Source organism: Dermacentor andersoni, chromosome 6 (genome assembly GCF_023375885.2).
Source record: "Dermacentor andersoni chromosome 6, qqDerAnde1_hic_scaffold, whole genome shotgun sequence".
Lineage (NCBI taxonomy): Eukaryota > Metazoa > Arthropoda > Arachnida > Ixodida > Ixodidae > Dermacentor > Dermacentor andersoni.
The window spans coordinates 61,396,228-61,422,910 of NC_092819.1; the positions used below are offsets into that span (position 1 = coordinate 61,396,228).

A 26,683-nucleotide genomic window follows, 5' to 3' on the forward strand; every position below is an offset into this window, starting at 1 on the left:
CGCTACGGCTGTGATAGGAAGGCCTGGATGACACATCAACTTTTTGTTGAATGGCTGCAGGCTTGGGACGCTGAGTTGGGCAAGTCGGGCCGCCGAGTTTGCCTTCTGGTAGACAACTGTTCGGCCCATAAAACGACTTGCAGGCTGCAGCACATCAAATTGAAGTTCTTCCCGCCGAACACCACAGCGAGACTGCAGCCCCTCGACCAGGTTATCATAAAGGCATTCAAGGTATGCTATCGGAAGCGACTTATTCAACGGCTCCTCATACACCTCCTCATGGGAACCGATCTCAAGATTGACCTGCTCGGCGCGATCCAGATGATTACCGGCGCTTGGGGCAACGTGAAGCAGGCCACAGTAGCCAACTGTTTTGGCAAGGCAGGCCTTGAAGTGGCCGGAGATGAATGTCCGGAAGCTTTAGATGATGATGAGTGCTTGGAGGACGCGTTCCGCGACTTGTCCAATTTTCCCAGCGCCGTTCCATCCAAAGTTCCTGTTGATGACTTCATTAACGCTGACAGCGAAGTTCAAGCGGTAGCCGACCTCGCTGATGAGGACATTGTGGCCGGAATAGCTGGCGTTCAAGACGGCGTTTCCAGCGACGACGAGGGCAACTGTGTTTTCAAAGAAACGCGTCCGTGCACAGCCACTGAACTGGCGTCAGCGTTCAGCCTGATTCGGCGCTGTTGCGGCGAAATGGAAGGCACTGGGCTCTCGCACCTGGACAGTCTCGAGAAGATTGAGACTAGTGTTTTAAACTTCATTTCCCAGAGGAAAAAGCAGCCCAAATTTAGTGATATTTTTTTCCGTGAAATAAAGCGCTTTCATATTGTGTGCACATGCTATGTGATTCGTGGCTGTTCCAATCGGTAAGCCACAATTTTTTATGATTGCGAGAGCTTTTTTGGCCTATATCTGTATATCGAAGTTTCGCTATATCGAGCTATTTTCTGATCCCCGTCGAATTCGATATATCCGGGTTCGACTGTAGTTACAAAAGGTGCGAGCGCGCGTGATTGTGAACAGGAGCGAGCGCCTGTGAGTTTGAGTGTACGTGATTATGATCAGGAGTGAGAACGAAAGCCAGCGACAGTGATATTAAGCAGACTGAGTACAAATGGGAGTGAGTGTTGACAAACGTTAGTGGACATGAGTATGGATATGTGAATGAGCGCTGGTGAGTTGGGGGGAACACGAGTATGAGCATGAGCCAGTGCTGGTAAGTGTGACTTAAAGTGACTATGAATGCGAGTGAGTGTTAGTGAGTACGAGTGGATGCCAGCAGGGATGTGAGTGAGTCCCAAAGAATGTGAGTGCTCATGAGTATGTGTGCGAGTGAGTCATAGCCTGCAAAATATATTAGTGGCTGTATACGAGTGAGTATTTGTTTCTTCTGCTGACCTGTGTTGGAAATGGGGCTTGAGATAATTGCGGGATTGGGTTCATTGCAGAGTTGTTTGTTATTGGCGTCTGTTGCAACACGAATAATTTAACGTAGACTAGAATGGCAATTTGCTTTGTTTCATTTGCTAGAGCATGATAGAGCCATGAAACAGCCTTGGTAAGAAAATTTTTCGGCTGCAGTGCATTTAGCAACCATCTGTGCTGGAAACCAACAGCACACAGGCTGAACTACTAAGACGGTCCTGTTTGTTGTTTGTTTGATGCACTTGGTGCGTCATTATATATCCACTTCACCTCTGCATGCACCTAATGAGCATCTGTGCTGTTTTTACCTGTGTCAGTTGCAAAGAGGTTGCGCCATTCGTTGCATGTTTAGTTGCGAGCTGAGGGCTCGATATTATTTAAGGAAAAGTGTGAAGATATTGATGTTTACATTTACCATGTCCGAATCAGGGCGATCTTTATGAATATTGAAATAAATTAAAACCCTTTTCTAAGGCACACTTGAGAGGTAACGCAAACTCCATTCTTGATTGAACACGTTCCTTGTGTAGAGAAGGATTGGAATGATATAGTGGGCCGTCCTCTATCCCTTTTAAGACGTTTCTGATTTTGTTGGACTCTGACACCGTCGCAATGCCTTTCTTACGCGAGTCCATTACATCTATGTAGCTGGTAAATGATTCACCTGGCTGCTGTACACAGTCTCACAAACACGATTCCGCTCACAGCTTGCGCACAGCAGGGCGACCCAACACAGCCATTATAGACGTCTTGAACAAGAACTATGTCAGAAGGTCGGGTCTCATGGTTGTACCAGAGACTGGCGACACTCGTGAGATAGAAGAGCACGTTGCTCAGTTTGGCGGGATCGTCCCATTGGTTGTGGGTGCTTACCCTTTCATATCTCATCAGCCAGTCCTCGACGTCGGTGTGCCCATGTCCTGTGATACTGTCCTGGGATATAGCAATCGGTGGGACACCTATGGTGTGTGATGACATCATTACATTGGCAGCACAATATTATTATTCTACCTATCCTGTCAACGCACTCTAGCAGCCATGAAATGAGAAAATAACTCCAAGGTCCATTTAGTAGGGCTTGTACTAGGACTAGCTGGTGCATTGCTCTTGAGTATTAAAATGTGCATTTCTGGGTGTCTGTTGTCTTTGTTTCACATCATGCCCTTTTATCGTTTTGTCCGACGTCATATATGCAGCAATGAGTCCATCTTGTAGTGTGCATTTTTGCTGGGTCTGTTAAATGGCATACACAGAATATTACATTCATAAAAATGATTGGTTAAAAGCATGGGGCAAGGTTTTGAAACTACTAATATCATTTGCTTTTTACAACCAACTTTTAATTCAGTTGTTTTACTGAACAATTTTTTGTTTGCGATTTTGGAATTTGTAGCTTCTGAGTTGGTTTCTTTTTGAGGTAAAGAGCTACATCTAATGCTTGTTGCTCTTTCCAGGGGAAGTTGAGACTGCTGATATTGAGTCATGGAAGTCATCGAGTGACTCTGAAGCCAGCAGGAAAGGCAAGGTGAGCGCACTACCCAAAGTAGTCTTCTGTGCTTAATACTGACATCATATTTTCAACTATTCATTTTTCTTTTGCATTAAAGGGCCCTGAACCATCCATCAGGCTTGTTGAAATAACATAGTCCGCAAGTAGCATACGCTGGTTTGAACATTCCAGCCAAATATTGCAGTCATACACGATGCATGGAGCTCGCAAGTGGATCGCGAAGTCATATTTCTCTCCAACGCTCTCTTTTCAGCAGAAGCTTGCCCCCTTACTATCTTAAGGAGGCAGGCTTGCGCTTTATTTTGTAATAAAGCAGATTCCCATACGCAACTACTATACGTAGCTGTGGTCGGCTACGTAGCGTAGATACCGTGGCCGCTGCAGGGTGCTGCCATGAGTCCACTGGCTAAGCGCACTGTGGCTTGCTGAGGAAAACCGCTTTGGCTTATGTTTAGCCCGTCATAAGTGCCAAAATCGGACATCATGGTGTCTGTTAACTTCCAAAATGAAATTTGAACTGAATGCCGCGGTGACAATAAGAAGGCAGAGCATTGTGGGCACGCCCCACTGAGCCATAGCCTTTGCAGTGCAAGGCATTGAAGAAGGAACAGAAGCACAGCAGAAGCCTTGTTTGATTGCCAGTGACTCTGCTTCTGCTGAAAGCATTGAAATACTTTTTGCAGTATTTCTGAAATAGCCTGTTTTCACTTCAAATGCCTTTCTCCACTTCGATAGAAAGTAGTTCAGGCCCCCTTTAAATGAATGTCCTAGAGCTGTAAATCCTGGAAAAATATTGGTAAGCCACAGTGCAGCCTAAATGATTTAATATGACAGCTTTTCTACCACCAGTTTCGGCTTCACTTCCCAGGAGGTTACTGTGTCATGATGTCATGAAGCAGAATGTGTTCACATGGGCACTGTCCTGTTCCCATGTGACTAGCTTCTGTGCCATGACATCACAACACTATAGAAATGAAACTGAAACGGGGTGTAGAAGAGCTACTGTACTGAATCACTAAGGGCGCTCGGAGGCTTGCCAGCACTTTTTCTTTGGTTTAGACTGTCATGTCAGTACTTCTTTAAAATACTATCGGGGCATCTACAAATATGCAGCTGTCATTAGGTACCATGGCTCAAGCTTAATGTCTGCTCCATGTTTGCTCGATTACTTGCCATTGTGGCGCAGTGGTTATTGGCGTTCCCCGATCAAGCACTAGGTCTCAGGTTCAGTTCCTGGCCAAGGCAGGTGCATTTCAAAGGGAGTGGAATGCATAAACTCTGATGTACTTCGATTTAGGTGCACGCTATAGAAACCCCAGGGGGTAAAAATAATTTGGAGCCCTCCGCTGCAGCATCCATCATAATCAATGGTGTCATAATCAATGGTGCTTTTTCATGATGTTAAACCAAATAAAAATATTTTTGTTTGTACATATTGTGAAAAAAAAAAAAATGTGCGGAGAAAACATACTAAGTGGGTAAACATACAGTGCTAAGTTATAAAAGATTTGACAGGCTCAACTGTAGGTGACATCTACGTAATGCAAAGCGTTGTGTGAATTGTTGCAGCACGAGACAGAGAAGTGCACTGAGTGGGCACGAGCAACCTGTGACGCGCATTGTCGTTTGTGCGCCTTCGGCAAGCTTACGTTTGTGGTCCTCAAATTCTGCCTGGGCCAGCAGCTTTTTCAGGCAGGGCATTTTGATGGGAACTTTCATGTGCCCACTCGGTGCGAATCGCCAATCACGAAACACCAATGCATGTCAAGCTGGTGGCACCTCCAAGCGAAACTGAGGCACGCATTGTTTTTGTATTGCATTTTAAGACGGCCATGGGAAACCAAAATAAAATCAAGCTGGGAAGATGACACTGGAATATGATGTCTACAGTGCTGCCGAAGTGAAACATCACACTTCGCCCTGTCTGCAGCAGGGAACGGCGGTGCATTTGGGTTATCACTTACTTAAAGCGTGCAGTACGCTTCCAATGGCACTACGCCCCACACACTGTGAAACATAGGGAAAGATGTTTATCGCAATAGGGTTGGTGGCGATAGCTGTGAATGCAGTGTGCGACAAACCAGGATGGATAGATGGATGGATGAATAACTTTCTTGAGGTCCGTCGGTGTGCACGATTAGTGCGCAGCGGGCCGCTTCCATGTCGGGACAGAGAGGCCATGCCCCTTCGCCATGTCGCGGGCCCGATGTACAGCCCATAGCTGTGATTCAAGGTCCGGATATTCCGATACTGGTATAGGAAACTTGGTGCCAAGCCCACAGTTAAGCATGGAAATCAACAGCTGTCATTTTGAAGCCTGTATTTCCCAGCCTTTCCATGTTGTTTGAAAAATTGGATCACCTGTGTTCTCTCTGGCAAGGTTTTATGAAGCTGTGTGATCTTTTCCCTTTTAAGGCAAAAGCCCTAAGTGTCGCGTTGCAATGGCTCATATCCCCAAAAGAGCAGCGTCCAGTCCGGTGAGACAAAAAATATCTTCATCAGGAATGGCTCACACCTCCGTAAGCAAGCAAAGATGCAGTGGCTGAATATGAATGAAGAAACGAAAGAACCTTTAGGTAGTGCATTAGGTGCTCTCATGTGTCATTGAGGAGGTCAACCTACAGTTTACTTCACACTGCGGCTCATTATGTCTTGCAAGAATTGTCTGATCCCTCCAATCATATAACTTAATGCACTACGATGTGTGCAGCATGATTTTGCCTTCTCGTGTTACAGCAGTGTAACATGCTGCCGAATTTTTATTTTACTTTTAGCCAGTTTGTTGTAATGCTGTTGATGCGGTTGGCTGAGGACAGCTTAAATTTTTATTGCGATAGCAATTATATGGACATGCCAGCCAAATTTCTGCTGTCGCCGTTGCCGTGAGGTTGCATATTACTGAAAGTGTGTAAGCGTGAGCCAGCGAACGCGGTTCAATTTTGCGTGCGTGAGTGAGGAATGCTGCTCGGATGCGTGCCCTCTCCTGTGGCACACGGGGCAGAGAGGTCAGGCGAGGGAGGAGGGGCGTTCTCCGGCAGCTACTAGGGTGCCTCGATGTCCTCCTCGCCTGCCTCTCTGTACAGAGTGGAGACAACCGCGGCATCTACTACAGCGTTGGCCACGCAAATCGCAGATGCTGTAGTAGACTCCTTTGGCGGACGCTATAGGGACATGTTGCTGGCGCTCGTGTGTGTCGAAAGCAATCTGCAACGTGGCCAATGTGCGCGCTCACGCGGGCCTTATCTTCAAAGCGATCTGCAATGTTTGGAGAGTGCATGTAGTTCTGGTAGCTTCGTATGCGCTTTGCTTTTAGTATTTTGTTTAAGTTGAATCGACAGCTGCATGGAGGTCTATTGGCTCACAGCTGCTGCCGCAATTCCCAACTCTAGCATTTTTACAGTTTCCGCTGTCATCGAGCGAGATGTGTTCGTGTTTACCTGTGCGCGCATGACACCATGCTGGTTAATTTAGTTAAAACACCTTGACGGGCTAGTTGGTTTGAATCCATGATAGAATGTGTAAGCGCGACTGAACATGGACATAGAAAGAAGCAGACACACAAAGACAGCGCTTTCTCTGTGTGTCTGTTTCTTTCTACGTCCTCGTTGAGTCGCGTTTACACATTCTATCATTGTTAATTTTGTTAGTAAGTGAATGTTTACAAGTTTATATGGCTGATAAACCTACTGGCCTTACTTCGTACAGCTATCTACTAATTTGCCATCGCAATCAGTGCTTCGCCTTTCAAGTAGACCTGCAATTTTTTTCTTTTTTTCAGAGATTACCATACAACATTGTCATTCCTTCACCCTCGCACCTGTCCCCTCAGCATTCTGTCACCGGTGAGTACAGTCTTTTGTGTGCATCCCTTTTGCTTTCTTCATGTTCTGAGACGTCCTGCTAGAACTGTTTGGGTTGCCTTGCTAACAATCACTAGATTGTGTCAAGAACGACCCTTTGCACTGTTCTGTGCCGAAACGGCTTCTTCTTCTAAGCAGATTCGTGTTGCACTTTACAGGCCATTCACCAAGCCCAAACCATCTTGGCATCAAAGAGCACCACAGGCCCTATATCTCATCAGTCGTGGTCAATTCTAGCACGCAGCCGAAGCCGGTGACCAACGGTGAACTAGCGGGGACCGAATTCAGTGTTTCGAAAGATCACAGCCTAGAAACAGTAGGAGAAAAAATAGAAAATGTTGTTAGGATACCTGAGAAGGAAGCAACACCAAAGAAGACGCCAGCCAAACCCCACTTTGAAGAGAACGACATTCCCAGTTGGATGGAAGAAGACGTTTCATTCGACGACTCGGAGGGAGACGCAAAGGCCACATCACTCTACGTGCCCCCATCAGTTTCGCAAAAGCGGAACTCCAAGCCAGAGCCTGAATTGCACAAGTCCGTTGAGGTCTTACTTGCGTACGACGGTCAGCAGCTGAGAAAGAATGCAGGGAAGGAGTCGAGCGAGACACTTGTCAAGGAACTGCTGGAAGAGGATCCCCAGCCTTTGAAGGCACTGTCAGCCGACAGGTTGTCAGTGCTGTCTGACAGCGACTGGGACTCGACAGAGGAAGTTGAAGACCTTCCTCCAAACAAGGTGAGTGATTTACACCCATATTCACAGAGTTGCCTCAACTGAATGAAGTTCCTTGACTTCACCACTTGGAGAGTAACACTCGGCATCTAGCATTCAAAAATCAGTCTGCAGCTCTTCATGCCTCTTTAACTTGTCATGAGCACCTGGATACTAATGTGCTTTTTCTGAGAGCAGGTAAACCTGTACATATAAGAATATGAAACTCAAATAAGCACTCACACTTGGTGCTGTTTGGCTTGCTCACTAATTCAAATAAAGTGAGTACTATTCATTTATTTACATCTGTGTGCATTTGCTGATAAACACTAAGAATTGGGGAAAAAAAAGAATGGCCACTCAAAACGATGCGGCTCGCATGTTCCACTGATTCTGAGCAAAGGGTTTTTTCAAATTCTATATTTGCTGAACTGCATAGTTCATTTATTTCGATATTAAATATATATAAACACTCCAGGCGAATTTTCGCCATCGGTGACGTCATCACCATCAGCGTTGCCGTGTGGTACTATATAAAATCCAAGTGCGATAAGATTGCCATTGTGCGCCGTATTTTATAGGTCTGAAAGAAAAGCTTGTGAAAGTGAGCCATGAACGATGGTGGCTGATGTGCACTGCCTTCTCTTAGTGTTGGAAGTCATGTAATCTCAAGTTTAAGAGACGTCTTAAAGCAAGAGGTAGCACGAAGCGTTCACTCCCCGAAGCCTGCGCTCTTTATCACGCCATGGTTGTTGAGTGATATCCGCTCATATTTGCCGGTACACACATCACATCATGTTTGTTAATTTAACTAGTAAGCGAATGTTCACTGTAATTTGTGTGAGTGGCAAGACTACAAACCTTACTTCATGTGATCTAATACCCTGCTATTGTTATCAGTGTGTTGCCTTTTGGGCAAAACAGCAACTTTTTTTTTGTATATGCAGTCACTGACCTATTATGCAGGCACAGATAATTCGGACATACAGACGGTTTTGCAACACTGCCATTTGGGCTGTAGACATAATGTTAGGACGACCAAAATTTTGGTCACATAACAGTGTTCAGTTTAATAATTCAGACTCCGCCTGCACAATATGTGCTAATACAGCCACCAAGCTCAGCAGAAAGAGCAATGTTTTTGTTTTGATACATTGCCCATTATAGACAAACCATAGGATAAGCCAAGCCACTAGTTGTAAACACTACATTTGTGATTTTTAGTGTGTATTCAGCTCACTTAGTGCTTGTTCCTTTACTTGCAGAATAGCTACATTGTCAGAGGCAACTTATTTGACTGCTGTTACCCATTTCTGTCACTCCGAATCATAAAGCAGGGTCAACCCCTCTTAAAGTCATAAAACAGGGTTAACTGCACTTTTGTCTATATGTAGCAGCATGATAGTAGTCAGAATACAGACTGACCATGTCACATGCAATCATATGTGTGTGCAGGAATGCATTGTCTAGCTTTTCTGACTACTTGTGGAATAAGGTCACCTCAGTTCTGGTTACTCCGATATTTTGGACTCCTGATTATTCTGACTTTAGGTAGTCCTTGCCGAGTCCGAATTACTAGTTGGTGAATGTATATATAGCCCTTTTTATTTAATGCATTAGCATTAGAAGTGTGAAAGTGGAGAAAGGTGTATGTGTGTAAAGTGTGGGAAGCCGGTCACGTGGTAGATGTAGAGAGGGGATGGGAGAGCTTAGAAGAGCGTGTGTGTGTGTGTGTGTGTGCGCACAAAGTCAAAGCTCGATATTACGAACCTCAGTTTAACGAAATTCACGATGTAATGAACTGTTTTCATTTCCCGACCTTAGTTCCATTGAAAACCGTGTAGTTCCTTTTGTGACTTAACGAAGTAATTTCCTGACACTGTTTCGATTTAACAAAGTTTCTGGCTATCTGAAGCATGTGCTTGGAGCCTATACAGCTAGTAAATCTAGCAGAAAACTATACATGCATCAGCCAAGGTAAAAGTTATTTCAAGCGTCCTTCCACATGAACAGATTGAGTGGCAAAAACACTCTCAAACCACGCCAGCTGGGTTGTGGTGTGCAGGAAACACCATTGCGTCATTTGTCGCGTTGGTGAACAACTTGCAGAGGCCGCAAGGCATGTGGCAGCTCGCAGTGCTCAGAGAAACACGAGAGCTGACGATTTCTTCCCGTTGCAAGAGGGTTAGGGATGGAATAAACACATGGTAACATGATCAAACACGTGCTGGGGGGCATGATCCCCTCCTAGCGCAGGTCTATTGCTGGTGGTTGCGTAATCTCAAGTTTCCGAGACACAGTGATCCACACAGTGATCCCATTGTGGCAGCGAGTTCTTGGTCATCGAGTGAGATCTGCTGATGGTTTGCCTGAGCACGCATGATGCCAATAAAACTATGAACCTTACTTCGTGTAGTTGGCTCTTTGCTATCACCATCAATGCTCCGCCTTTATGGCAAAACTGTCTCTCTTTTGTAATTTTGCTCACAATGAATATTTGTATCTTTTTACACCTTTGTTTTTAATTTGTGGGCGCGGGTTGCGGGCACTAGGCACGGTCAACCATAATGTCCAAGATATACGGCGCCATGTGACGCAACAAATGCAACTCTCGGGATGCCGTGAGCCGCATCAATGCATGGATCTCAGTGCTATCCGCACCACATGCACTGGCGCTCATAACCGTCTATTATTGCCTGACCTTGCAATTTTTTATGCGTTTGCTAATAAGATACTATCCACCACGAATGCTGTGAAAATTTGTAAAGTTGTTCTAACTGCTAAAGCTTTAAAACCTCAAAGTAACGAAATTCGCAATTTAAACAAGTTTTTCACTGCAAGTGCAATGAATAAGCATATGTATATTATAATGACAAAAAGTGACAATGGAGCTCGGGCGCTGGTGCTGGGAGTGCGAGAAAGACAAAAAAAAAGGGAAGAATAGAACGACCGACTCAGTGAATGGGTGTTGTTCCTGTTCTCTTACAGTATGTATAAATAGTGTGACTGATGCTTCGCTGCTCCGGACCACTGTCAGTCGCACTTCGCTCCTTGAAGAGGCAGGATGTGTGTCTAGTGACCTTTTGAACAAATCTTTGCAATGTGGTGCGCACAGCCTAAGTCATGGATCCAAGACCTCAAAGAAATGTGACATAATGCTAACACATTTCTCTTACATTTACCCCGAAATCGTTGTCACTGAAATTTTTTCTTGCTGCTTTCCTCATCAGGTGATGGAAGGCACATTAGGACGTATAGACACACTTCACGGAACTGAGGAAATTTGGGAAAGGAATCCAAGCGTCCCCGTAAACGCAGACGAGGCTGCAAAGGCAAGCTTTCCGAGTAACTCCCCTCCAACAGCAGCACCACGCAAGTCGTCTACTAGCCCTCAACGCAAGCCGTCAATCGAGCAACACCAACCGCACACAGATGGTAAGGAGTGCCGCACTACCTTTGCAGTGCTGCCGCTGTGGTTTTGCAGTAACGGGCTTCACCAAAACAGTGAAACTGTATCTGCCTGAACAAAGCTATGTGAAATTCGTAATGCAGGGCAGCAACCAGAGTTTTCTACCAAAGTCACTAGAGGGAAATCTGGCACTATAGTCATCCTGCTGCCCTCTAGGTGTTGCAACCCTACTATTTTCTATTTCTACTATTTTCTACTATTTATGGCTTTGCTTGTCGTTCAGCTGACTTGTAGGCTAGTCGTGCAACATTGCTTCGTATGGTTGTGATAAGCATAAAAAATTGGCTGAAGGCTTAGCTTGGTTAAGCATGGAATATTGCAAAAGCAATTCCCTTGGCTGCGCCATGGTTCGGCTGATGGTGTGGACATGGTTGCCCTTTGTTAAACTTATGGCTGTACATCATCCGACATAGCGCAAGGCAGCGCGCCGACCACTGCGAGGAGCCGAGCTGTAGCCCCATTTATCCTCCTAGCGTGACGTCACACCAGCGAGCGCCCTCTCTCGGTAGCGCCGCAGCAGCCGCGAGCTGGGGCCCCGTCTCTCGGTCTGGCGTGACGTCACACCAGCGAGCACCCTCTCTCGGTAGCGCCCCAGCAGCGGCGCGCAAGGCTTCGCCTCCACCATCGATGCCACGAGCTGTGGCCCCGTCTCTCGGTCTGGCGTGACATCACACGGTCACGTGACGCACAGCTGTGTAAGGAGGCGCCACGACGACCGATGGGCCGAAAGTGCGAGCAGTATTGCTTTCGCAATAAAAAGAAAGTTTGCAGATTCCATACAATAAGGGAGGAGGGTATGTTCATGCAAAGCATTTGCCCACACAGTACATGTGAATTATGTTTATTAAATGTTTGTTGCATAGATACCAAGTGATGTGGGAGCTGCGTAAGATATTAGAGATAACAAGGGTTGGTGTAGTCTACATGCATTTAAGTGCCAACACTGAAGTACTACACGCTTGCCGTACAGATATGTCCCTTATTAACATGTTGATGTGTCTATTGCTATCAGTCTGACATGCTTATGTTGAGATATGCTGTTCGATGGTGCCGCGCTGGGTTGTGCATTGAGAAGTGCGAGTTGCAGCCCATGAGGACTGAAGTAGTAGACATAGCCATGGATATTCAAATTGGGAAGTCCCTTGCAAACACATGATAAAGGACAACCTCAGTGCGTACTGTTGGTATTATGAATTTGTGAGGTCCAGTGTGCCCTTCATGAGTGCAGGAAAGCATTTGTTGAATTGTTTCGAAATGTTGATGTTCTCAAAGCAGAGAGAGCTCACATTCTTTCTCTCCTTACTTGCAAGTCTCATTGATGCTTTCACAGTGATGCAACAACTTTTGGTATCAGCATGACTTGTTTACGCACTTCAATCTCTTCCACTATCAGAGCTCACTTAGGTGCCATTAGAGCAGTTTTACATGCTATTATTTTGACTTCAGCCTTCCCAAAGCATCGTTAAAAGACCACTTTTATATGCCACAGTTTTGATGTTTGCATTAGAACAAGTGCTTATTGAAACTTACAAATTTGACGCTCATTATTGATAAACAATTACTAAGAAGCGCATAGCTTCTTGGTGTTCTTATTTTGTGTCTGGTATTGCATTTATATTTTTTCAGCCAAATTACCGTGAAAACCCGTGTATAATACGAAGTTTTTTTCCTATTATTAGCGTCCCAAATTTTTGACTTGTACTATATGCGAATCCAAACGAAAATTTCAGTCAGAAATTTGGGCTAGAAGTTTTGGTTTCGTTATCGCTGCATGGCTATGGCTTGCCTTTGTTATTGCTGCGTGGCTAAGGCTTGGCTTCCTTATTGCTGCGTGGCTTGGTTAACTGGAGGTTGCTGGAAAAGTCCATTGACCTGCTTAAATAGGCTAATGGTGATGATGACGTCGTTTATGATGGGCTCTTGGTTTTGCAGATGTTAGTACGCCACAGAGGCCTCCCCGGTTGAGCAAAAATCGGCTCCGCAGTTCTTGGAGTTCCTCTTCATCATCGGCACCGCCATCAAGGGCAAGTCCACTCGTCATTGGTGGTTCCAGGCGACCCAGCCTCCTAAAGGACAGCAACGGTCGGCCAGACAGTGCTTCACCGAGGCCTCTCGATGATCCAGGTGGCACGAATGGAGGCTCACAAATTGTCCGCAAGAGATCAAGCGACTCAAGTCGGTCGACAAAAAGCTCTGTTGCAGACAGACAGGAAGTGACGACAAGGTGCGCAGGCTTCCGTTGTAGCTCATTGGCTGCGTCATTCAGCTGCTAAGCATATTGTCGAAGCTCTATCGTGCTGGATGTGCGCATGAATGGGGACGGTGCTTCACGAAATCATTGTAGAGGCATTGAAAGGTAGGGCGGTGCAAGATGAAAAAAAAAGGGGGCGGGGGGGGGGGGGGGGGGGGGAATATGTATAAGAAAGAAATTATAATGGCTGCTGTATCGCCCTCTTGTGGCAGCATGAGAAGCCATATGTCGGAAGGGTACCTGCTTCAGACCAGCTCATGCAAACCGAATTGCCAACAGCAAGGTCGCTGAAAAGGTCACTGTGATCTAAAAAGAATGTGTCGCTTGTCAGTCTCTGCCATTCCAAATTTGCTGTCGCTGATGTCTGCATCTAAAGGTAACTCATTGCTAATAAAATACATATGTGCCCCAGAAAAGTTGTGTGCGCAAGGCCCAAAAAATTGCATGCTTTCCCGCCTCACCCTCAAATTGTCATTTCCATTGTATGTTTACGAATGTTAATGTTGACAGGTTGGCAGGTACGTATTCCCATGCAAGCACTGTCTCTTTTCTATCTCCTCTCTATTGTGAAGCCTGACAGTGGCCTGATACTCACTCTCTTGCAGTCTGTATGAGATCGTTCAGCATCCACATTTATCCCAGCAACTGTTTTGATTTTTGACAGGCATGTTGTTGAGCTGACGGCAGCTCCAACATCTGACGTAGGAGACCTGGTCACCACGCTTCAGAGGGAGGTCAGCTCAGCACGGTAAGCAGTTGTACACGCAACACACAGGCCTTGCCATGCCTTGCCACCTTGCAGTGCGACCTCAGACATTATGGTCAATGAATCTTGCAATTCCATTCGTCCCAGCAAAGCTCTACTAACCGTGCATGTTTGAAATGCATGAGATGTGGTGTAACATGGGTGCATGCCATATCAGCTGCTCCGCAAGATCGTATGGGTAAAATTACTCATTGCGGTAGTTCTGTTTTATCCAGTGATGGGTGACTTAGTGAGACAGTTCCTAAATTTAGGGTGTTTCAGACACCATAAGAACACCTTTGCTTTTTCAGAGTCCTGGCTACATTTTTTAGGGATATGAATAGCCAGCGAAATGCCTTTGTAAGATTCCTCGAGGGACTTTGGCTAAGTTCAGTGCTTCACTCCTGTTTTATCCCTGGGAAGATATACTCATGTCTGTTCATTGTTACTTTTAAAGACATACTGAAAAGCTTTAGTCATCTGGGTACATCAAAGCTACTTTTCTATGCAACACACAGTGTTGAGATCCAATACCGTTTTTTAAAATGTGGAGTTACTTTCAATTTTCAAGCTCCGACTGTTGCCTCGCCACCACTTAAGGTATAAAGCTATAGTTTTAAAAATGATAATGAAGACGTGTAGGAACAAATTTTTTAAAAATTGTAAGCAAGTTGTCGTCATTATAGTCATCGTTGCTTGGCGACTTTAACTAGAAGTGGAGTTTTTTGGGCCATGACCTGGCGACTTTGTCCAGAAAGAAGTTGCCGATATTGATTTGATCACAGTAAAGGATGATGTGCTTTGACCACTGCTTAAGCTTAGACCCGTATACTCAATTGTTTTTGCTTTCACCTAGCGTTTGATTTTCTAGAACTGGTAGGGCTGAAGCACTAGTTAAAGCTAGGCAATGTAAACTGAGCAGCTCTGCAGCAGTTGCCCATGAAAGTTTGTATGTGCCTGAAAGAAAGTAAATATGTGCCTGAATATGTCACAATTATACTATGCCAGACTCGGCATGTTGAGTTCCTGTGTGAGATACAGGGTGCTCAGAGGGTCCTTCATTTTTCTTTTCGGTGGCCGACAGGGCTGAGCTGGTCGAAGAGATTCAGCATCGAAAGAAAGCAGATTTGTTTGCAAGAGAGCTGCAACTGCAGCTTGCTAAGAGAGAGCAAGCCCTTCTGAGGTGGGGTAATTGCTGTGAACATTTTGAGCACCCATTTATATCATTCCTGTGCACTTGCTAGGTGCCGTGTACATTTTAATACCTTTGAAGCTTGTATGTAACATAAAACAGAGAATGCACTAGCACATAACTCTATACTGCATGTCTGCACATTCGGAAATTTCGTGTTGAATAAAATATAGAACGTCATATGTCGATGAAATAAACCAGATAGCAGCTTCAGTGGTGAAATTGGTGGTACTCGCCGAGCGTTTTAATGACAACAAAGGGGAAAAAACAACTTGATTTGTCTCAATGTTAGTGCTGCACGGCAGCTTTACAACATAGCCACATGGACATGAAGGCATGTTCGCAGAGATACCTGTTTAAAGAGGCCCTGCACCACCTCTCAGGCTTGGTGAAAAACAGTATGCGGATAGCATACGCTGCTGTTAACATCTCCGCCAAATTTTGCAGTCGTACGTGGCTCGTGGAGCTCGCAAGCAGAGCACGAAGTCACCTTTCTCTCAAATGCTCTCTTTTCAACAGAAGCCTGCTCCCCACACTTCTGGGCGCTTTATTTCGTAATATAGCAGATTCCCATATGCAGCTGTTATTGGCCAATAGCTGACATCAATTCCTACTCTTCCTACTCTTACTGTGTACTCTTCCTACTCTTACTGTGTACACTTATTGACACAGTTTAATAAACAGGCTGAAATAAGCGAAAACCTGCTTTTGAATTTCGGTAATAATTATGTACTTCCAGAAGAAGCCGACTATCGTCTGCTCACGCTCAGCCACAGCCACCCGCATAGGAATTAAACTGTGGCCACCCTGCCTATTGGTGTCGTAGCCGTCAGGTCTCACTAATTTCAACTAGTTTTGAACACTCAACTAGCCTCAAGCCAAGCAAAACTTAAGGTCAAACTACACGCATGCTCGCCAACATGCACTCGCTCCTGATCGTTTCTCATGAGACACCTTGCATGTGCCAACTTGTACTTCAAAATGCGCAAGTTGGATGTGACTACTACCCGCCGGTGAAGCTTGTTCAGGACAAAGCCGGTCCGCACCGCGTATCACAGCCAGACAGGAGTGTGTGAGCACGAGCGTGCACTCTAGAGCTGTCATGCAGAAACGCTGCAGTTGCATGTAGCTACGGTCTGCGAGGTAGCGTCGATACCACAGCCGCTGCAAGGTGCTGCGACGAGTGCCCTCAGCCACAGTGCACCCAACGACTGGCTGAGCGCACTGTGGCTCGCTGAGAACAGCCGCATTTAGCGTGTCATAGGCGCCAAAGTCAGAAATAGGGGCGTCTTCGGGAGCATTCAAAACCAAATTTGAACTGCATGCCACCGTGACATTCAGTAGGCGGAGCGTTGTGGGCTCACCCCGCTCCGCCACAGCCTTCGCAGTGCAAATCATTAAAGAAGAAGCGGGAGCACCATGAACGATATGTTTGATCGCAAAAATCGCCACTTCTGCTGAACGCATTGAAGAACTTCTTGGAGCAAGGTTTTTCTGAAATAATCTAACTTCAAATGCGTTTCTCGACTTTGATACTTTGATAAAAAGTGGCTCAGGGCCTCTTTAAATGTCATTTACTATTCTAAAGTCTTTAATTATACAGCTATGGTTATATTTGATTTGAAGTTGAAACACAAATATTTGCACATTGCTGCTCGGCACCTCTAACATCTGCACATGGTTAACACGTTAACCTCAAACCTTACAAGGCACACTGGCTTTTAACACTGTCGGGCAGGCCTATTATAGTGCATTTAACATGTGTGCTCAGACATGGACATCCGTGACACTCACTTTGCAGATTACCTTTAAAGGCTTTTGGGTTTCACTGCATGGCTTTTTGTGCAGAAAGGAACCAAACTACCCCAAAAGCAAACATGCATGTTTGTTTATGTGACGCAAATGCATCCCAGTGCTGTCACAATAGCGTCAGTTTGTTATTAATTGCACAGTACAGCCTTTTCCTTTCTTGTTTTAGTATTAGTTATAAATATCTTTCATATCCTGTAATGTTCCTTGTATCAGATTTACTTTGCACATGTCAAACATAAAGCCAGTATACTTAGTCATTGCATCAAGGCTATGGCAAAAAGATGCGGTTTCTTGGAGAGCATTAGCACTTCGTAACTCATAAATTTTTACTACTGTGCAACTTAAATCTTGTTGAAAGTCTTGTTGGCAATCTGACAAAGTACTAAATACATTAGGTATCACGAAGTTTAGGGCCAGTGTGACGTAAAAATTTGCTTTTGCTCAATTCTGTTCCTTTCTCATTATCCACTGTTCACCACCTGCTCCTGGTGATAACATCGGTGGAGTGCCGCTTAGACCACTGATCAAGCATGAAATGGAATAGTATTGTAATAGAATCGTTACATTATCCAAGCAGTGTCTTATTGTTATTGTTTATTCACCTGGAAAAACATTTAAACAAACAGGAAGAAAGTCCCATGTTGTTGCTTCCATGCTTGGTCCTGATGTCTCGCACTCCAGTAAGATTTCTCTCGTTCAGCCAGATGGTTCTAACACTTGCTTCCATCCAACAGAGATTTTGAGGCCAAGGATACCATTGACAGCAAGCTAGCCGATTTGGAACAGGAACTGAAAAGTGCCAAAGTTCTCATCAAAGATGTGAGTAAGAGTCCAACAAAACTTGCTGCCGCACCCGTCACTTTCTTTTCCTTACTCTTACAAGTTCATGGTGTTTCTGCAAATGAAGTTCGAATGAAACCCAAGAAACCTTTGCACAGATGCAAAAGATGCCAACAGAATGTTGGCACGTGCCAGGTTACATTACTATCTTGGAGAACATATTATGGTAGTATAGTGTAATACTTCACTCTGATTACCTCTGAAGCTCCACTGACAAGAAAAAGTGGGTTCAAGGACATTAATTGTGCATTTATATTACCTGAGAATGTAGGGCAGCTATTGAATGGTGGTTATCCCCTTTTATGAAATTTCATGCAGCAGTTGTCCAAAAAGCATTATTTTATGAGTTGCACGCAGAGTGGAAGTTCAAAGCAATAGCAACGTATTTTGAGAAATGGCAGTACAGTTGAGCCACGGTATGATGAAGCCTCATCTTACATGCAAATAGCTTTGTTATGTCTGATGCTCGCTATAAGCACACAGGCCGTAAAGAAAATTGTGATCGAGTCCATGCGAAAAAAGCTCAACTTTGACTCCTCCGATGGGTGAGCAAAGGGCCCCCTGTTGATTTTGATGGCCTATCAATGTCTTGGCAACATTAGCAAGGCTAAAATACAAACACACTTTGTACTGTCCTTAGTGTGCAACTGTATGATTGGTGTGGCTGTGAGCCTCCTGTTAGCTGTGAGCCAGCCAAGCCAAAGCTATTGGCCAAAACATGCACATGCTTACAGAATGTGCTGTTGAGTTGCTCTTGTTCAGTTTGATGTTTTTTGCTATCAGAATAATATTTTAATCACTGAGCAAACCAAAATTGTCATTGCTGTAAACACTATTCTCTGATCTTGCATTTTCAGTTTCATTATACTGATCTTGCATTTTCAGTTTCATTATACTAGCAGTAGAATACTCATTAAAGTAAAGCATGGCCAACCAAATTACATATTTACATCATTAGATCAATTCAGTATATCCATGCTTGTTATATTGAGGTCTGATTGTAGCTTGTCGCATAAGTACACTTCAACTGGTCATCTTGTTTTTGTTTTTTTTGTGTGTTGAAGAAGCAGCACAGCAAAGCTATGCAGCAATGTGCATTTTGGTAGCACATTAAATGTGCTACAAACTACAAACAGCCAAACTGAAATGGCGTGATGCGGTCGCAGATGGTACATTGATCTGAACAGTGCGACGCCTGTTGTGCCACAGGGAAAGTGCAAGTGCTAGACGTGCAAATAGACGCCGCAAACATGTGCAGCGAGCGCCGCAGCGTTGAAGCACAAATGGAAAGGGCGCGAACGCAGTCGCTACATTGATCTCAACGGTGCAATGCCTGGTGTGCCACAGGGAACGTGCCATTGCTACACCTGCAAAGAAGAGACGCCGAGAACAGGCACAGCGAGCACCGTGGTATCTAAGCAAAGTGCTATGCACAAAGGCGAGCTTTCTGGTAGAAACACAGCCTCTTGCATGGGCCGATCTTTTGTTTTTGTTTCACACTTTTAATATTTCAGTCTGAGGAAATTTAACATAAAAGGCATGTGCTGTCAGTGTTTCGTTTCATGAAATTTGTTTCTGGACTGTCATTCTCAAAATTCCAAGGAATAACTTTGTAAATAATGTAAGAAAAAGTATGAGCAACTTTAGTGCTGTATAGAATGCTTTGCAGCCTCAGACAAATGCCAAGAGCTCCCCAATTACCCCTGCACTTAAATGAAAGCACTTGCAAGAAAAAGAAAAGATACTAAGAGTGCAGTTGTTTGTGGTCACCATTTTGCATCCTGTCTACCTATAACAAGCAAAGCTGAGTGGTTCAACTTTCTTCTCAATGACTGTCAGAGAAATTACTTTACAGAAGGGCCCTACAAATGTTTGTTTGCAATTTCTCAGTCACGTATGCTTAATTCATTCCGTGTTTTGTAAATAGGTTTGCTGAAAGGGATTGCAAGGTATGTTTAACTTGGTACATGGAACAGTTCTGTTAAAATGAAAAGGAAGCCTAGTGCAAATATATATAGGAACTCATTATTATTATATAAAGACTTTGTAAACGCATGTTTTCAACAGCAGCAATTTTGTTTCGTGCTTGTTGCCCAGAGATTAATTTTGTAGCCGGTTCATCAGTGTGTAATATGTATATTTTTCTTTCTTTTTCTATGAATTGTTATATTAGCTTCACCGTGAGATTGAGTTCCTGCAGAAACAGCTGAGCTCATACAAGGAATCAGCAGACATCTACAAAGACGCAAGCGAGAGGCAAGAGGCATTGTTTAAGGTGAGCTTCAAGGCAGGAGCATATTTTTATCGCTTTTTTTTTTTTCTGCATGCATGTGTACGCATTCACCTCGTGTAGCTGTTTTTTTATGCCCCACCTGCTTGAATACAATGCAAGTCATTTTTACAAAATTACTGGTCTGAGAAAGTGCCTTCTGTTATATTGTGTACCATGCCACAAGTGCAATGAAAACTTCACTCCTTCTTCTTCTTACTTTTTTTTAAAACCGATTTTGCTCTTCAAAATGCAGTGGCAGCCTTGGCCACTAGGCAACCAAGCACTGAAGTTAAGCCAACCTTTTCATAGCAGGGCAGGCTAGTCTGTGATTGGTGAAAGCACAACTCTCTGGCTCTGAGGTGTCTGACTTCCATAATAAAACTCGTCAAGTGACCGTAGGTACAATGGCTTTAGTGCACTATAGCAGCAGGTATCCGCACAAACCCTTATGCAAACACTTTTGTGTGTATCCGTCTAGCACTGCAATGCAGCGCTTTGTGCTCTTGCCATAACTTTTTAACATAATGTGATTGACAGTATGATAGAGTGATTTATGTACATGTGGGACCCTGCATATGGAATGGTAATTTATCATGGGTGTGCATCATGGTAATTGATCACCCATTATGCTATGCTTGTAGGTCTCATCCTAAGTGCATGGATATGGCTGCATTACAAATAGTTTCTTCACATTGCAGTCGTAATGCTTGTTCCTTTCTTGTTTTCCACGCTGTCAGAATGTGCTTTCCCTTTGTGTTATATCGCAGCCACGTTATATTTCCATGAAATGCAGGGATTATGTGGAAAGCCTATTTTGCTTGAATCACCACTCATTGAAGTGAGCAAGAGCTCTGTCTGATGCAAGACTTACATAAACCATTTGCACTTTTGCACAAGAAAATTGAAGCTCTGTTGCCTCTATAAAGGATTTGAGACTGTGTAAACAAACTGCTTGAGCATACATTCTGTTTCAAAAAATTCCAGTAACACATCATTTTACGTAGTCTTATCTTAGACAAAGGCACACATAAGGTGCTTTTCATGTGTGAGATCTAAGTGTGGAAGGCAGAGGGGTTTGAAAAAGTGAAATTTAATCAAGTCCAACTATGCAATATCTACTAATCTTGCATGTGATGCAATATCTTGCATGTGATGTCCTCTTTGTTGCATCTGCTATGTGTCTGCAGCATGTGTGCAGAATTTTTGTGGCATATGCGGCTGATGCATTTACGGAAAGATGTCAGCATGAAGCAATTCTTCAATGCTCTTTGTTTGACCCTTGTTGAGTAATGCCATATTGAGATGAAGGCATCTTCAGTTGATCCCAAAACAGTTTTAAGAATGAGCTTACTGATACAGTGAACATTTTTGGCCTTACAAAGCAGTTTGTCATAAGCAGGCTCGACTCTGTAATGACATAGAAGCGATATGGTCGAATGTTTCATCTGCGTCTTGTTTGCAGGAGATTGTCAGCGAAAAGGAGAAGCAGTGGGCTGAAGAACGAGAGAAGCTTCTGCTAAAGATCAATGAAAAGGACGTTCATTTATTAACCACACAAACAACTACTGAGGTGTGTTCTTCAAGAATTAGTCAATTTACAAATAGATGTAACTTCTTAGTATTCTCCAATGCTGACTATAGTGTATTGTTCCTGAAAGCCACATTCTCTATGCGGTCTTGGGCTGCTAAGCACGAGGTCGCGGGATCGAACTTTGGCAACAGCGGCCACATTTCGATGGGGCTAAATGTGAAAACACTCGCATACTTAGATTTAGGTGCATGTTAAAGAAACCCAGGTGGTCCGAATTTCTGGAGTCCCCTACTATGGCGTGCCTCATAATTAGATCGTGGTTTTAGCACGTAAAGCCCCATAGCTTAATTTAATTTTCAACATTCTCTATACACACCATCCTTCTGACTTGCAGTATGTTGTCAGAGGTTATCGCAACTCTCACCCACAAATGCTTCCATTTCTTTTCTTTCTTTGCAAGTGTGAGTGTTCGTTTGCTAACATTGTGTAACTGTGACTTCACATTAACAGCAAGCATGTAACATTTTTTGTTAATAGCATGCATTAACACGTCAACTCTCGCTACAGTGGACCCTGGTAATCCGACAAAAAATGTCAGTTTTATCCGAAGTCCGTGATATCCGAAACACCTCACTTCCGAAACTTTGTTTGCGATGTCTAACGTTATTGTAAAAAGTGAGTTACGAACGTCCAAAGTAAAAAAAACAGGAAAAGTTGCAGTTTCACCTGAAGCAAATCAGTAGACAGCTGTGCGAAGTAACAATAGTAATTTTATCTCGCTCGATAATCGTGGAAAGTCTCTGTCAAGAGAGAGAGAGAAAAGGACGCATAGAAAGGCAGGGAGGTTAACCAGAGGTAGTTCCAGTTGGCTACCCTGCACAGGGGAAGGATTAAGGGGGATAAAAAGAGAAAGAGAGTGGAAGGGGGAGATAGAAAGAGAGACGAGCACAAACAAACTGCAAACACTATAGAGTGGTAGAGGCCGGCGTTAAAGTCTATCATGAAGCCTCATAGACTGCAGGAACTTTAATAACGCGAGTAAAGCCTTCAGCGCAGATGTTCTTTGGGAGCACTGAGCTAAAGCTTTGAGTTCTTATAGTGGACGATTGTCCAACTGGCCCAGTATTCTGCACATCACTTCTCTCTGGGCACTATATCGCGGACAGACACAGATAATATGTGCGAGCATCTCATCGCTGTTGCATTTGTCGCATGTGAGGCTATTGGCCATTCCAATAAGGAAAGCATATGAGTTCATAAATGCAACGCCTAGCCACAGATGGCACAGCACGGTCTGTTCACATCGTGGTAACCCAAGTGGTAGGTGCATCTGTATGTCCAGAGACAACGAACGCAAACGACACATGACTCTCTGTCAAAACATTGGAGTGATGAAGCGCGGCAACAGCAGCGAGTGAATTGACCTTCGTGCTGTCTCTCGCTTCAATGTGAACTAAACGTTGAAAGCGCAGCGCATACGAAGCTACTGGCACTAGGCGCACTTTGTCCGCATCACAGATCGCTTTCAAGATACGGCGTCCGTGCCGTAAGCAGCAGCCACCAAAGTAGAACCCCCCTCTCCCTTGCCTACCCTGGTGCCTCGCGCACGGAAAAAGACGGCACGTTTCCGCACCACCTTCCTCTCTCTTGCATGTGATATTGAGCCACGATTGCCAGCTGATCCTCGCAACTCAGTTGTCAGCCCGTGGCGACATGGCAAAAGTATGTTATATATGCCCGATTCTGAAAAATATTTCTGCTAATTTCATCTGCTGTAGCCGATAGTCCGTTGTAGCGCAGTCTGTTAAAAGCAAACTTCGTTGCATTAATAAAATAGGTAAAACAAAGTAAGACTGAAATGTGGTCTGTTGTATCGAAAGTCTGTTGTATGCAGGTCTCTTGTAACGAGCGTAAACTGTATCAGCAGATGAGCAGGCACATGTGGGCCTTATTCATTCTCCCAGACTTGTCAGATTACCCATGATGTGCGAGGCAAGGGTTCCCAATTTTACTGATCGCATATTGATCGATGCTGACATAGTCTACTGACTGCAAAGCTAAACCTCAATCCCCTTATTGCACGGCCACAGTGTGCCTCACTTGCGTGAAAGTGCTTGTTATGCTTTTTCCCGCAGGCAAAGTAGAAACAAAAAGCAATGCAGAAACCTGTCAGCAAGCTATGAAGTGTGCACAAACATGCCTTGCATGCCTATTACTATGTGCTGTCCAAAGCTTGGTCTTCATTCATCAGGCATGATAGACAGACACCACTAAATTCAACTGTTTCTATGAGCGGGCAGAACTTTGATTCTGTATTCTGGCTAGCTTATTGGTCACATTGCATTTTGCCTCAATACCAAATAATAAACGAAAATGATAAAGGGGGATTTCATTATTGAAGCCAGTGCCTTTGTGCTAATGAGCTTTATAAATGTGCAGACAGTGTACAATGCGAAAAAAAATTTTAAAAATTTGTTTAGAGATACAGTGTGCTGCATTGTTGATGCATTGCGTTTTCCTTTTTCAGTTTGCTGCCATACAAGAAAAGCTCGGGGCTCTGCACGAAGTCCTTGCATCGCTAAATCTGAAGGCCGACTCGGTGCACAGTATCGAGCGTGCTGAGGAAGGAATCTCCAGGTTACTCAGCCTGTCTACGTCGGCCTTGAAGGACTTGCAGAAACTCTCCGAGAGTGCAGAGCAGACCTCCCACTTTCTCCATGGCATCGACAACAGCCTTCATGTGAAGGGATACGACTTGGGTTCAGACAGGAATGCAAACAGGTTGCTTGAAGGGGACAACAACCAGTTCACGACGACTACATGGACGCAGAATTTTGGCAGCATCAATGACACACTCGAACGCCTTGAAACCAACCAGAGGGTGTTGACGGATACACTGGAGGAGATACAAGCGGTGTTGGCAAGCAAAGTGAGCTCTGGCTCTGCGCCTCACGAAGCATTTAATTCGTCATATCTGCCATCAAATGGTCACATTGCCGCAGTGGCATCCGCCGCTCCGGACCTATCCGACATCAGAGAAGGCGTTGGGCGCGTGTTGGAACGGCTCGATTTCTATGCTGAGGAGATCAAAAAGGCATCGCAGTCGGAAGTGGCCAATGCAACCCAAAAAGTCGTGGAGGCATTCGCAGAGTACCACGCCGCCACAAAGCAGGAGATGCTGAATTTGCTGAACAAAGTCGGGCCGTCCCGGCAGAACGCTCTAGCCGCATCCAGCAGCGGTCATTCGGTGGCACAGTGCTGCCGGGATGATGAAGATGCCTTTAACGGCTCGGCTTTGTCTGACGGGTTTGCCGAGATCAGGCTGAACCAGAGCACGGCGCTTCGAGAGCTGCAGAGCCTGAAGGACGAACTTATCCAGATGGACACAAGCGGCATGTTTGCGAGGTTGGAATCGTGTCACGAAAGAGGCATCGAACAGGTCTCGAAAATTGTGCAGCCAGTCTCGACCGAGCTGAAATCTATGCAGGTAAGTGGATCTTTCTGAACATGCTATGTTGTGATAGATGTTGTGGACTGTTTCCTGGCTAAAAATAATGTAGGGCAATTGTTGTCAAAACCAACCGATGAGGCTGGTATAATGGTGCCGCATGGTTAACACAAATTAATCGCAAGGTCTCTTATGGTGACCACAAGTGTATTGCAAAATGCACGTGTGCAGCCAACGTCCAAATTATAGAGCTCCGTAGAGACTACAAGAACATCAGAAAAATCAAGCACTTCAAGAAAACAAATTCATGCCTTTAGCCCCCCAAGGGCACAAATAACCATAGACATAACCGAAATAGCTTGAAGCACCGGCCAGTACACTTATTAGGCGTTTCGGTACTCGTACCATGACAGGAGATGGCAGGTGCATACATGTATAATTAAGGAACGCAATCTTATGTCCCATGACGCTGGCCCCTCGGCACTCATGGTATGCTTTACCGCAATAGATTGCATATGCATGGTGGTGTAACACCGGTATAATGTGGCAAAGCTGACTTTTTTTTGGAACTGGCGTTATGCTTGTCGTAGTTTCCATGTGTCGACACCATCAGTCAGACTGACGAAAGTGGAGTCAACGCCATTGCCAGCAGCAGCGAATCCTTTAATTGAAGCACGCTGCACCAAACAGCAGGAAGCCAGATTGCAAATGTCGAAGCAGATAAGCCTACTGACAGCACGAAACTACTACAGCTGCCAGCGGATCGGCGTTCATGAGTGCTGGTTTGAGGCTGCGACATAATCAAACTGGCGGTAGTGATGGCTTCCATTAATGCCATTTCCAACCTGCCGTCACGGCAAAACTTCTTAAAAAGTCAGATGGCAAAGGGTTTCTGTGTCCAAAGTTTCAGACGCCTTTATGCATTGGCTCTGTGCAGTATGTGGCGGTGCCACGAAGCCATTCGAATTATCAGGTTTGTCGAAAAAATTAGGCATTACAAAAAAAAAACTGTCATTGACTGTACAGTGCCCTTAAGTCTTGTATTTTACGGTAAAGAGACTTCTGTACATGGACATTTACATTGTTTTCTATCTGTCTAATCTTTTCTTCGCCTTGTCACACGTACACAGTCGGATAATTACCTTATAATAAGTCGTGAAAGAATTCTTCGTCCATTCCCCTGGAGAGGAATGTGCAAAACAATATTTTAAAGCGAAGTCTTTATGAACCCTCTCAATAATTGCTGGCCATGGCCGTCCTGGCTTGCCATGTTACTCGCACAGAAAATAATAACTAAATATCTCATCGGGGGAATGAACCTTGGTCTCATAGCACAGCAGCCCACTTACATGCTCATATAAAGTTTTTTTTACAGGAATTCTATGATGTCTTTATAAATAATATGCTCTAACATTTTACCTGAGTTTGTAGTTTAAAGATATTGGTCTGTAATTAGTGCGTAGCTTTCTATCACCTGATTTGTACGCTGGTAGAATATTAAACACAAACTTTAAACTTTAGAACATAAATGTTGCATAAAATTACATTACATAGGATGTAAATAAGGACATTCATAAGGCATGGCCACATTTAGTTTTATATTTAATTAA

The 26,683-nt window shown here is 44.4% G+C and overlaps 1 protein-coding gene across 3 annotated transcripts in view; it reads left to right on the forward strand.

The window, feature by feature from the left end:
• LOC126522757 (uncharacterized) overlaps positions 1–26,683 on the forward strand; it is a 68,310-nt gene that overhangs the window by 10,675 nt on the left and 30,952 nt on the right. For 2 of the 3 annotated variants that reach the window (XM_050171548.3, XM_050171546.3), the window contains exons 6-16: positions 2,886–2,956; positions 6,720–6,783; positions 6,960–7,537; positions 10,744–10,948; positions 12,915–13,206; positions 13,898–13,981; positions 15,063–15,161; positions 17,717–17,801; positions 19,996–20,097; positions 21,557–21,664; positions 24,153–25,112. In XM_050171548.3, coding sequence (XP_050027505.1) covers positions 2,886–2,956; positions 6,720–6,783; positions 6,960–7,537; positions 10,744–10,948; positions 12,915–13,206; positions 13,898–13,981; positions 15,063–15,161; positions 17,717–17,801; positions 19,996–20,097; positions 21,557–21,664; positions 24,153–25,112 — 2,648 coding nt within the window. The remainder of the gene's footprint in view (positions 1–2,885; positions 2,957–6,719; positions 6,784–6,959; positions 7,538–10,743; positions 10,949–12,914; positions 13,207–13,897; positions 13,982–15,062; positions 15,162–17,716; positions 17,802–19,995; positions 20,098–21,556; positions 21,665–24,152; positions 25,113–26,683) is intronic. The other variant, XM_050171549.3, reaches the window with a different exon arrangement.